Source organism: Callithrix jacchus, chromosome 4 (assembly GCF_049354715.1).
Source record: "Callithrix jacchus isolate 240 chromosome 4, calJac240_pri, whole genome shotgun sequence".
NCBI lineage: Eukaryota > Metazoa > Chordata > Mammalia > Primates > Cebidae > Callithrix > Callithrix jacchus.
The window spans coordinates 160,795,846-160,809,420 of NC_133505.1; the positions used below are offsets into that span (position 1 = coordinate 160,795,846).

At 36.8% G+C, this 13,575-nt stretch overlaps 1 protein-coding gene across 3 annotated transcripts in view; it reads left to right on the plus strand.

The window, feature by feature from the left end:
• Nucleotides 1-3,654: 3,654 nt before the first annotated feature.
• OPRM1 (opioid receptor mu 1) overlaps nt 3,655-13,575 on the plus strand; it is an 89,925-nt gene continuing 80,004 nt past the window's right edge. For 2 of the 3 annotated variants that reach the window (XM_054254543.2, XM_017971501.4), the window contains exon 1: nt 3,738-4,218. In XM_054254543.2, the coding sequence (XP_054110518.1) occupies nt 3,929-4,218 (290 nt within the window). In that variant the 5' untranslated portion in view covers nt 3,738-3,928. Of the gene's footprint in view, nt 4,219-13,575 lie in introns of all 3 variants that reach the window. The other variant, XM_035296997.3, reaches the window with a different exon arrangement.

The window sequence follows — 13,575 nt, forward strand, 5'->3', positions numbered from 1 at the left end:
AAAAAACAGATATTTCCATTGTACAGATTACATATTAAGGCTCAGTGAAATAAAAGATTATATGCTTGGGAACAATACTGTATAAAATAATTAGGTTTCTAATAAATTGACTCATTTATTTACAGTCCATCTCCTTTTATGAGAGACTTGAGCTTTCACAATAGACTTCAGACCACTTGAGTAGGAAATGAGCAGTTATGGAGGAAAGGGAGAATATACCATAGGGCAACTCTGAAATAAAAAAAGCTTGAAACGGAGGTCTTTTTATACTACATAGTAAGTGATATTAATTTAGTATGTCTGCAACAGTTCTCTAGATTTCTCAAGGCTGTCAATACATTTGAAAGAAAATTAATTTTTATCCTGCAGTTTCCCAAATTGTACATTAAATGGGTGGAAGATACCATGATATAAATGTTATTACAACTTAAGGAAGAACATGCAATGATAACCAGAAGATTTTTTTTTTTTTTTTTTTTTTGAGACGGAGTTTCGCTCTTGTTACCCAGGCTGGAGTGCAATGGCGCGATATCGGCTCACCGCAACCTCCGCCTCCTGGGTTCAGGCAATTCTCCTTCTTCAGCCTCCACGCGCCCCCATGCCTGGCTAATTTTTTGTATTTTTAGTAGAGACGGGTTTTCACCATGTTGACCAGGATGGTCTCGATCTCTTCACCTCATGATCCACCTGCCTCAGCCTCCCAAAGTGCTGGGATTACAGGCGTGAGCCACTGCGCCTGGCCAACCAGAAGATTTTATATTCAAAATAGAAGGATAAAAACTATCCTCAGTGAAGCATCATAGAGACCAACAGAAAAGGAAAACATCAATCTCAGCTAAGAAGATGAAGCGCAAAGTTCAATTCCTGCTCTAAAGAGCAACTGAGATTCTTTACAAAACAGAATAAAAAACAACTGTTTCTAGAAAAGTGCAATGGGAATTGGGTTGCTCCTTGTCTAGAATTCTAGAAGAAAAGGCATATGCCTAGTCCATAAGTCTATACAGTTAAATCCTGGTTGGTTAACACAGTACATGGAGTCAAAAAGGACAAAATTCATTAAGGATTTCCCATAAAAGTGTTTTTTTTATTTCAAGTTGTATCATTAAAAATTCACCCTGATTATTTTATTAAATAGATAATGGCATAAAATATACACTAATTATTTTTTCAATTGAATTCAAATATTATGCACATGCATATTCATATATATTTAATATAGAAAAAAACACAGAGAGTGAGGGAGGGAGTCCACTATGTATTAAGTACCTGTCAGTGAGCAGTTCTCCCTTAACAACCTTATTAGTCAGATTACAAAGCTAGGAGAGTAAAAGAAGTAAGTATATTACAAAATGCATGCAAAAGATGACAAAATCACCACTCCAAAAGATCTTGGGTGATAAGAATCATGAACTGGATCTAACAAGATGTAACTTAAAAGTAAAAAAGTGTATAGTGTTGTACTGAGCTCCTTCCAAAGCAACTACGAATTTATAGGAGATGAAACACAGTACTCACCAGGCATAAGAATAAAGCTTCTGTAATCAAGAACAGTTGTATCAATGTTTTTAAATTCCAGCTCCTATCATAGCAACTAGTCCAAAGCAGATCTTTAGTATTTGTGAAATTGACTTGGATGGTGGTTAGAAAATTTGGTTATTGGTAAACTTAAGGAGAGTTGAGAGAGCAACATCACCAAAAAATAAAAATTAAAAAAAATGGAACTTTCATTTTACTGGTGAAAAGATAAAGTTTATAATTTGGCTCAGTTTCTTTTTGTTGTTTGTTTTTTGGTAAGGGCAAATGTAGATCATTGTTTTTAACACGGGAGCTGTAGTTTAAGAGCAGATAGACAAAATGAGAATGGATGAACAGAAAGGCCATTAAAAGATCTCAGAACTACATCTTATAAGAAACAACTGAAGGATGCTAATGTTTAACTTGCATAGGAGACTAATCAGTTGATTTTAAATACATTAAGTATAATGGTAATGAGTTATCATTTATTAACCAATCACTATTGCAATATATACTCAATTAATCCTGCTAACAGACATATGAGGTTGGATATTAGTAGCCCCAACCCCCCTTTTTCTAACTAGTGAGAAAACTGTCATCCTATAAGGTAAAGTAACATATCCAAATTCATACAGCTACAAAGTTACAAAGCTGATTCATAAAATGATTTGACTTCAAGGCCAGGAATTATTACACTGTATCTTGTATTCCACATGACCTAAGCACTAAAGAACTGAATGCATACAGACAAATTTCAGCTCAATATAAGAGAATTGTTACATTTAGTTCATGGAAGGAGATGTTTTAAGGTATTTTTTTTTAGTCTCTAGGAAATCTCTGTAACATTTTATTGTGAAAATTATATCCTTTAATGTAAGAGGACAAAAATAATACTGAACATTAGCAAAATAGCCTATGATTAATCGAGTTTACCTATGAGTTACCTGTTTCTAAGCTAAATGCCTAAAAATAATAGTGGAATTAAATATTCCTTTCAAGGTCTTCCCTCCATGCTTCCCAAGAGTGCAGTTCGCTTTTCAAGACCAACTGGGAATATGTATTTTCAATGTATATGGTTAAAAGATAGACACATGCACAAATATAGACACATACAGAAATGAGAATTACTTCAGAATTGGTGTTAACTTTACAAAAAAAGAACTTACTCTTTGAATTTACAAATTTCTTTATAAAATAGAAGCACTGGTGGACTTCTAATTTATAAACAAATTTGTAAATACAAAGAGTAAGTTCTTTTTTGATACCTCACTTCTAAAGTAAGGTATAAAATTCAAAAACGTATCCATGCTTCTCAAGGATTTTATTGTAGGCCACTCTAATTCCATATGCTATGTGGCTCTTCCTAGACTTTCTACACTAGCAAACAGACTGAATGCAAATTTTGTTTGGTGTTAACAACCTTCTTCTCAGAAGCATATGCTTATCGAGAAAGTCTGGGGTTAACAAGGATAAATAATTCCAAACAGGTCTATGAGATTTAAGATGTGAAAGATCAACATTATCTTTAGCTGATTTTACTGGATGCCACAAACTTCTGATTTCCGTAACCAGTTCTTGTTCCTCTTCTCCACTAAGACAAAATCAGAGGCAAACAGAACTTCACCCTAAGAGAAACTGGGGAAAGCGGGGAACAGGTTTTCTCCGCAAAAGTTTATTTGTTTCTCATTTCTTTTTCAGAAAATAGAGGATCGCTGTTGTTTCCAGCAGGTTGGTTGGGAAGAAAATTGGAAAAACATTATTACCGTTTCTTAGATGTTAGCAACAAGGACTGCAAAAGAAGATTGTGTGTCCCCTACTCTCAAATAGTCAAAATTGTCAGTAGGGATGAAAGAGCATTGGGGTTTCAGGGTTGTTAGGGTTTCATCAAGCCAATGTATTCCCTGCCAGATTATAAGGAGAAAAAAGAGCTGGAAAATAGAGTGATGTTAGCCCCCTTTCTTATTTTCACTGCTGCCAAAAACTAACTCTGTCTCTCTCCCCAGTCCTTCTCTCTCTCTCCCTCCCTTAGATGTGTTTGCACGGAAGAGTGTCCAGTGAGGAGACCGATTCCTTGGATCGCTTTGCGCAAAATCCACCCCTTTTCTCTCCTCCCTCCCCTCCAGCCTCCAAATCCCTCTTGGCCCACCCTCCCCTCCCGCAGCCGCCTGGGGTCGGGGATGAGCCTCCGTGAACTACTAAGGTGGGAGGGGGCTATAGGCAGAGGAGAATGTCAGATGCTCAGCTCGGTCCCCTCCGCCTGACGCTCCTCTCTGGCTCCGCCAGGACTGGCCTCTGTAAGAAATAGCAAGAGCTGTGGCAGCGGCGAAAGGAAGCAGCTGAGGCGCTTGGAACCCGAAAAGTCCTAGTGCTCCTGGCTACCTCGCACCGCAGTGCCCGGCCGACCGTCAGCACCATGGACAGCAGCGCAGTCCCCGCGAATGCCGGCAATTGCACTGATCCCTTGGCGCCCTCAACTTGCTCCCCAGCGCCCAGCCCTGGTTCCTGGGTCAACTTGTCCCACTTAGATGGCAACCTGTCCGACCCCTGCGGTCCGAACCGCACCGACCTGGGAGGGAGCGACAGCCCTTGCCCTCCGACTGGCAGCCCCTCCATGATCACGGCCATCACCATCATGGCCCTCTACTCCATCGTGTGCGTGGTGGGGCTCTTCGGAAACTTCCTGGTCATGTATGTGATTGTCAGGTAAGGAAGGGGCTCCAAGTGGAGGATTCAGAGGCTCATGGGGGTACAAAGAGACACCTGACCCCCAGGGCTCAATCTTGGGCGGGAGGATGAAAGAGGGGAGGTAAACCGGGGAAACTCTAGAGGCGACCATGGACAGTGATTGCTACTTCTGTATTTCCCCAATTGCTACAGAAATACTCCAAAATTTCAGAAGCAGAGAAGTTGCTTTGGTAAAAGCTACAAAGGTCTAGGGGTGGGGGTGAAGATAAGTGTAGACTTAGAGCTCTTCCTTATTCTGAGCAAAGAGGGCTCTTGTCAGAGTCCTACACTCAGTCCCTCTGCAGGAGCTATGGAAAGAGTAAGTTGTGAAAAATGACAGAGAAATTCTAGAAATTCTAGTTAGCTTTCCCAAATTTGGTTGAGGGGCGGGTTGGAGTGGGTGGTAGGTTGCAAGTCTTCTCAGTTGTTTTGAGATGAACCCTGGCAACTTTCCTACTTCTGCTGGTTCAGTACTTCCCTGTACCACAACCCCACCCTTCCTCCTCCCCTGCTGTAGCAGCCCTTAACTAACTCTTCCTTTCATCCTGAGGCAACACTAGATAAAGGAAGTTTTCCTGGCATCTCTCCATGGTAGTTTTGCTCTTTTATAACAAACATGACAGCTGTGTTGCTTAGATTAGTTTGCTGTTGGTAGCTTCAGATCGCCTAAGTCACAAACTGCATCTGGAATGGGTAGGATGGTTCAGGAGAACCGCAGGGCATGGCTGTATTTCAATGCCTCCACAAGTTGGAGTTAATTAGGAGTCACCAAAAGCACCATAATTCCACATTAGAAACTACAGAAACTCTCATACAGGAAGTTGTGATGGTGCTGTAAACAAAGTGTTCTTATCAGGTAAAATTAATTCAAAAGAATTGTGGTCCACTTTCTGTTTACCTAGATGTTCCACCTATATTTGGCAGAGTGTGCAAGCTCTCAATATTGATTGTGATTGATGCTGATTGTGTTGGTGTTTACCTGTATATTCAAATACTACATGTGAATGTGAAATGGCATGTATCTGTTTTTGTTAAAGAAGAATAATATTTTAACACTTTAAAATGGTTCCTAGATAGATGTTTTTTGTTTTTTGTTTTTAACCAGGGGTATGTGTATGTAGAGAACATGGCATTTTCACTTTTAGTTACAATATTTGTTTCACCTATTCAGCAAGTATTGCAGGTTTGAGAGGAGCTCTTAAATCATTTAACAATTGCTCTCCCTGGTATGCTTTTATTACCAAGATGCTGCAAATTGCTTGTAAGCAATTCTTTCCACTCATGTGTCTGATTTCTTTAATTAATGATTTTTAAAGAATAAAACTAATTTCTCTGATCTTTTCATGAGGAATAAGATAAGTATTGTCTCTGAGAAAAGAGCACCATCTATTGAGAGGAAGGCTAACAACAGAAGGAAAAATGTGAGAAGATAAATGGAAGAATTTATTTTTAAAAACATTTACTTTAAGTAATTAAATACAATGATTCACATTAAAGATTAAAAACCAAGTCTCACTCTGCAGTTATGATGACAAAGTTATAATTAAAGGCCTGCTTTGTGAAAAGAAAATATATTTCTCATTTGTTCTATAAGAATTTCATAGAATCATAAACTAATCAAGGTACAAGGGACTCTAGAAATTATGTGTGCTAAGTAAACTGAGGAACAGAACATGTAAATGATTTTCTCCAAGAACAGATAGTTCATTAATTCATTGCCATTGAATCTTTCCCAGCTAATGTAATTTTGAGTTTATTATGCTGGCAAATCATGATTTGAGTTAATTCAACTATTAGGTTGACAGAGTGGATTGATATAGCAATAATAACTTGGGAATAGCAAATGATCCCCAAATTCTGTATGGAATCCTGGAGGGAAAAAGCATGAAACAGAAATTACCAAAGCATCTAGGAATCCTGCCATCAGAAACATAATATTTTATTCCTTTTTATTGCTTCTCCTTGGTATTTTCCTTCCTCATTTTTCTCCTCATTAATTTATGCTTTCATATACAGAGAGAGCCAATAGACTGGCAACTGGCTGTGAAATGAGCAGATAGGTCTTCTTCCAGTATAGAAGAGATTTGGGTGAGTTAGTTTTAAAGGCATTACCTCTGGCCTCTTGTTGACTTGGAGAAAGATGGTGACAGTGCATCTTACTGAGAACATGATATTATGCTTTATTCTCAGTACTGAAAGTTCTTACAAAATACAGTACTATTTGAAAGGTCATCCCAGACACCCACCTGTGGCAGACTGGGTTTGAATTGCAGGGTCAGGTAATCCTCTCAGAATGTGACCGTGAAACAGAAAAATGGGCAGGTTAGTGACAGATGAAGTGACAGGGAAAGCATCTGGGGATTGGAGTAAGTATGTCTATTTAGCTGAAAATATTTAACTGACTGTCTCCAAGCGGCAGTGTTTAAACTACAAAATGATCAGTTCAGGGATGTATTGTTCTTGCTAAAAGGCTGGATATAATGTTGCATCTATTAAGTATTGAGGAGAAATGCTCACTTCCTTCCCTGTTTAAAATTCAAAAGAATACTGTTGAATGATCAAGTAGTTACAGTTTTCTGATTATATTAAGGTAATATTTATTAAAATGCTTTAGTACATTGAGTGAATCATGAAGCTCAGATGGCTATGGCAACAGCAACAAGGATAACAGCTAACATGGACGCTGTGATTAACTCTTTGGTTCTGTTTCTAACACCATCATCATCATCCCTTCATCAACAACATTATTAAGTAGTATGACTTAAATAAGATTTTTTAACAGGGCTGCTCTAAGAAATACTACGGAGGAAAGGAGATATTGTTGTATGTTCTAAAGATTTTAAATCCAGATGATAAAAATGTTATCGGCAACCATCACGTGAAATCATTTTTGGTTTTAAAGAAAAATAATGATTGTAGAATAACCTTATGAAAATTACCACAATGGTTTTAGAAAATATAATGATGAAAAGTAGCAATCACTTAAAATGGGATGACAGTATATCATTGTCAGGAACAGTAAAGAAAAAAATCAAAACAAAAAGTTACGGCCACCAGAGATGTTTCACTTATTAAAAATATTTAATAACTAAACCAAACTATAAAATTACCCATAACTGCAAAAACTAATATAGACTCAGGCTGTGTTTTTGTTGTGAGATTCTTTTTGTTTGTTCACATAGCTATGAACATAGTATGCATAGACACTTGAAAAGTGGAGGGCTAGAAACTTCAAGATCTCTGTGCGCTGTGTAAACCATCATTCCAGTAAATTTCAAATTAAGAGTGCCAAGTAATAGTGTCTTCATTTTTAAGATTATTTCTTAATTTGGTTAGATAAATACTCAACATAACTAATTACCAGAGAAGAGCATTTAAAAACATGCAAGACATTATTGTCATTTCTCCTTCCTAACAAGTATTTCTGATTTTAGAAAAAGTCCTGGAAGCCTATACTTGTTCCATACTAACTATTTGATTCAGGTTTAGATTTTAAAATGATAAATTATACTTGATTGAAACAGAAGTATGAGTTTTGAAACTTAATCCAGATTTAGGTAGCTAGAAATTAGTGAATAATAATGTTTTATCTAATTTAAGAATATGTGTGTGTGTGTGTGTGCATGTATATATATGTAGACATTTATTCACACGCACACATACATATGTATTTGAATCAATTTGAATGCATATATCACTAAATATGACCATTAGTAATCCTCTCAGAATGTGACCATTTTATCGTTCATAAAATGAAAAAATAATATTTATTTAGAAAATGGAAATATTAATAAAATTTACTATTTCAAAATTCACAAAATATCTTAGAGGATGAATTTAAAGAGGAAAACATTAAATAAAATTCAATTCTTAATTTAATGGCTTATATTAAAAAAGACTTTAATTGCATGCCTCTCAGTAAGGGAGAGCTTCTTAAATCGATTACAGTTTGAGCTTTAATTGCTATTTTCCATATAGATACTAATTCAGAGGAGAATAACTCTTCTTCTGTGTCCCCTAAATGCACTAAATTGTTTTTACTTTCCTTGGTTGTAAGCTGTGCCTTTGTTATTTGCATGGCATTACCAATCAACGAGTTTCTTATATTCTTTCCTCTCTCTTTTCTTTCTTGAAAGAATGACCTATCTGATATTTTATGAAACATCTCCAAAGATAAAAAATGCATAATTACAGAGCAACTTTTCTCTTATAGGATGGGTGGATGGATAGATAGATAATTAACAGACAGATAGATAGATAGATAGCTAAATAGAGAGAGAGACAATAGATAGATAGATAGATAGATAGATAGATAGATAGATAGATAATAGATAGATGATAGATAGGTAGACTGAAACTGTTGGAGTCTCTTCTCTGCTTCTATTACCCTTCTTTCAATGAGACTACCACTATCATAAATTTAGTGGTGAGTATTCACAAGCATGTTTTTTAAAATTTACTATATATGGAAACACATATATGTAGTAAACATATGGAAACACACATACGTAGTAAGTGTTTTGTCCTCAGAACTTTTTGTAATTGGTATATCATATGTTTAAACTTAAACACATAATTTCCCTAATTACGCCAAGTTCCAGTAGGCCAATCCTAGAAAACAGATGTCAAATAAAACAAACATTCTGGCCATTAACTCTTCTGAGTACTTTTAACTGAAGTTATTAAGAAAATTAAAACATTAATGTGTTTTAATTAATGTTTAGGTATATTTAGAAAAAATTCAGCTAGTGCTACAAAACAAAATATGTTAATAAATTTAAATAAATAATAATTTCTCTACTGCTAAGAAAATAAAAATAATTAATTGGTGTCTGTATGTATTCAAATAACAAATGCTGACAATATTCACTTTGAGATTTTGAGCATCTAATAGGATCCCTTACATATAAAAGTTGAAAATATTATTTCTTCTAGGATTCCATTTAAGGCAGTAGTTAAAACTACTATTTTCAGCTACTGTCTTAAATGGAATCCTAGAAGGTCAGCACCAAGAAAAACTAAGCTCATTTTGATAAATAACATACATCAATATGAGATTTTAAAATATACTAGCTTTTGGTTGGGCACTGTGGCTCTCACCTACAATGCCAGCGCTTTGGGATACCAAGGCCGGAGGATCACCCGAGGTCAGGAGTTTGAAACTAGTTTGGCCAACATGGTGAAACCCTGTGTCTACTAAAAATAAAAAAATTAGCCAGGCCAGATGGGGCACACTTGTAATCCCAACTATTTGGGAGGCTGAGGCACAAGAATTGCTTGTCCCTGGAGGCAGAGGCTGCAGGGAGCAGAGATCACAGCACTGCACTCCAGCCTGGGGGACAGAATGGGACTCTGTCTCAGACAAAAAAGATCAATTTTTTTTAATTAAAAAAAAGTACTAGGGGTAAATACCAAGATTAAACAGAGCATATAATTTTAAAATATGAAAATTTCAAGTCTTTAATCCTCATTAAGTTTAATGTTTATCTAACTGAAACAATTATATGTGACAACAGTCTTCAAACTTGTGTTTAGATGTAGACACTTATTTCAAGAACTTGGAACCCAATATATAAATCAGATTACAGAACAATTGTCCAGACATAATCACATGTTGGTGCCAAGAGCACTGCTTACCTTGCACCCATACCTCCAGCCAGTGCTGTCCCCAAAGGGCCTTCATAGAATTTCTAGGGCTCCACCAGGCAAAATTTGAAAGCAATGGGTTTCATATGGTTTCAGATCCTTCTTGTGCCCACCTCATGTCCTTTACCTCGCCTTCTACCTCGGTCCCTGATATGGCAGTCAGTTTTGCCCAAACAGTTCACCTTGACTGCATCAATATCATTTACTTTCTGACCTCAGGCTTCTCTGTAGGAGTGATTGCCCTCCAGAGGAATCAGCATGCCACTCACAAAGGCACTCTTTGAAATTTCAGGGAAGTCAATGCCGCATGGAAAAACCCTTGACCAGGAGGTGGAAGCCTGTGGGCAAATGCCGCCCTCACTCCCCTCTCCTCAGGTGTACAATTCTGAAGTGCCAATGGCAAGGTACTCAGAAGGCCCTACTCACGTTATGAGCATCTCAAGAGCATGCCTTGTTTTCCTCTTCCCTCGTTTACTCTTCTAGTCCCCCACTCCTCTCCCCTGGAACCACTTTTCAAAATGATTCACCTTCACACAAGGTCATTTCTCACATTCTGCTGAGTATCTTTCCTGTTGTTTTATAATTGGTCACTATATGTTAACACAGTAAAATCTGGTTAATAAATAGAGCTCTTATACACCTATCAATAAAGGTTTATCCTTAACTATCAAAATCTCGTAAGAAAAATTCTAATAGGCAACCCCAACTAGAACTACCAAGAGAGTTCATAAGATAAGCTTTTTTCCCCATTTTTGTTCCTGCCTTGGGATTCAGGAAAGGCTTTTTCTGGTAAGTTTTGCTGAATGGAGAGGGAGTGGGCACCAAACATATCCAGTGTTCAGTTTACTTCTTCTTGAGCTCAGGGTGATAAAAGCAGATTTGTCTGAGCTATGTAAAAGAAATAAAGCTTCCTATGCCTTCCAGCAAATTATCTGAGGATAGAAGATAAAAAAAATTTACAACTCCCTTTTCCATTAATTTCATGTCATATAGTAACTTTAAGAGTATCTTGTGATTAATTGAGCTCAAGAAAATTTCAGTCTTCAAAAGCAGGCTGAAGCATCAAATGCAAGAAATGTCATACACAAGAAGCATTACATATTGAGCTTGCCAAGCAACTCCTTTCCATACCCATCCTTTCTTCTGTCAGGTAACTTTTTTCTTTCCCTGTCAATTTCTCAGAGGTAAATTTAGAAAGGAAGAACAACAAGGAAGAAAAACCTTGCCCTGGCTCAGGACCCCAAGTGTCAGTTGTGACTCAACTTAAAAGCACTCTGTGCCTCACTCTCCTTATCTGTAAAAATGTGCAAATTGGACTAAAAACATCTTAAATCCTCTCTAGTACTAAAATGTCCTAAGGCAACTTCAATGACTATCAAGGGCATGTTTTTCCCAGCAATACTATCTGGAGGAAAAGAGGATCTCTACAAAATGAAACAATCGTGGTTCCCGTTCCATCACAGCCTATTGGATTCTATATAAGCTCGAATAGGTTCTGTAAGAGGGAGAAAGAGCAAGTGCACGCTGAACTACCAGGTGTCATGTTTATGACTAGGACAGTAAGTGAAACAGAAAGTTACAGTCAAGCCTTTATTCATATGCTTTGAGAGTACAGGCAAGAGGTTACATAGGAAAAGGTGCAACCCCATAGTGTTCCGTTTTTTTTCCCCCCCCACCGAAGCCACCAGGTGAGCATCACATGTTTGAGCAGAAACTCAGGAAGGAGAGGGGAAAGGGGAGTCATCTTTTTACTGTACAGGGAGCCCCAAGCAAAAGGTCCTGCTGTTTTGTGGACCCCAGGGCCTGGGTGAGAGGGAAAGACAAGGAATAAAAAACACTGTGTCAGAGTATGTGCTGCCTCCGTAAAGGTGAGGAATGTATAACACCTAAGAGTGTGATTGGCAAAGGTGAGGCAGAGCAAAATTCTCTCTATCCCTCTCTCTTTCATTCTCTGTTTAATTTATAGGAGATTGTTTTAATATTTGCCTTCAGATATTAGTCATATCCCGGCTGTTGTATTCCAAATTGGATGCAAAGAGGTTCTACCAAATTTAATCAAGTGAACTTTTGTAAACCAAGGGATAGGGCTCTCCCTTAAGATGAACTGTGTGTTGGGTTTAAACGAGAGGGAGATCATTCTGTTCTGGATAAAAGTTTCTGTCCAGGCAAAAATGTTGTCAGGTACAGTTTTTGTTTGTTTGTTGTTTGTTTTAAATAATATGTTAGCTTATGCATTGTATATAAGTAGGTGTCCTGTTCAGGCTACTATAACAAACTTTCATATCCTGGGTGGCTTACAAACTACAGAAATTAATTTCTTAGAGTCTAGAGGCTTGAGAAGTTCATGACCAAAGCACCCGCAGATTCTGCATTTGGTGAGGGCCTACTTGAATAGACATCTATCTTCTCTCCATGTCTAGACAAGGCAAATGGGCAAGGGAGCTCTCTAGGGCATCTTTCATAAGGGCATTAATTGCATTCATAACAGTTCTGTTCTCATGACCTAACCACCTCCAAATACCATCACATTGGGGAATAGGTTTCAACATATGAATTTGAGGGGAATGCATTCAGTGTACAATAGGTCTCCTAAGTGATTCAAATATTAACCACTCGTATTCACTAAAAACCATTAGTGTGATTTAAAATAATGTTTAAATAAATTAGGTCAACCTGATTCTTTTGCTATCTTCCAATATGCTTCATATTTATCTCTTTTATACTGTTTTCTTTCTCTCTGTTTTCCAGTAACATATTTCTGATACTTTTCCTATCAAATTTTTTCTGATTCTTCGAGTATCAACTTAAATCCATTCTTTTTTACAGCATCTCCGAAGTACCCCTACAACCAATTTCCCTACAGTATAATCCAAAATATATGCTACCATTGTTAAAAAAAAAACTATGCATTTTCTTATGGCTTTATAAAATGTCACTTGATAAAACTTAAAGACTTGAACTACATCTATCTGTGTTTAGGTGAGAAATCCAACATTCAAAGTTGACCAACAGAACTGTATGTCTTTAAAATGCTGTGCAATTCTAAGCTTTTAGCAATTCAGATTTACCTCAAATTATTCAAGTATAAAATCTAATTTAAATAATTTTCTCAATTCACTTTGTTCATGCATAGTTTTTATCATTTGAGTCATGAAAAGTGATCTGTACCATAGACACATATTTGCAAATCATAAATTCAAATAGAAACAAATACATGTCTATACATGCATATATTCCTAAGTTTACAAAGTTTAAATAGGGAATGTATGGTTACTCTTATAATAAAAATGCCCAAAATAAAATTTGAAGAAGTGAAAGAAATAAAAAGTTAATATAATCAATTCCCATTATTCCCATTATTCCCATTATAGTTATGTTCCATAGAGTCATTATGACTATAGAATTCCTGAATTCTGAAGCTCTATTCTAGAGAATAGAACCTACAGAGGGCTAGGTTTCTGTGAGCCCCTGATTATAAAATTTTCATCAGCTAACGCACACATAATCTTGTTTTATGTGTGTTTCTGTTTAAATACACTTTATTTAATATATAGCTGATTCATTAACATTGAACTTGTGGTAAACAGCACTATAAATCATGCCTGAACAAAGCGTCTCTAACACAACTACTTTCCTCATAAGGTACATCACAGTCTTCTTGGCTTAGGGACACTAGGCAGAATTTCCACA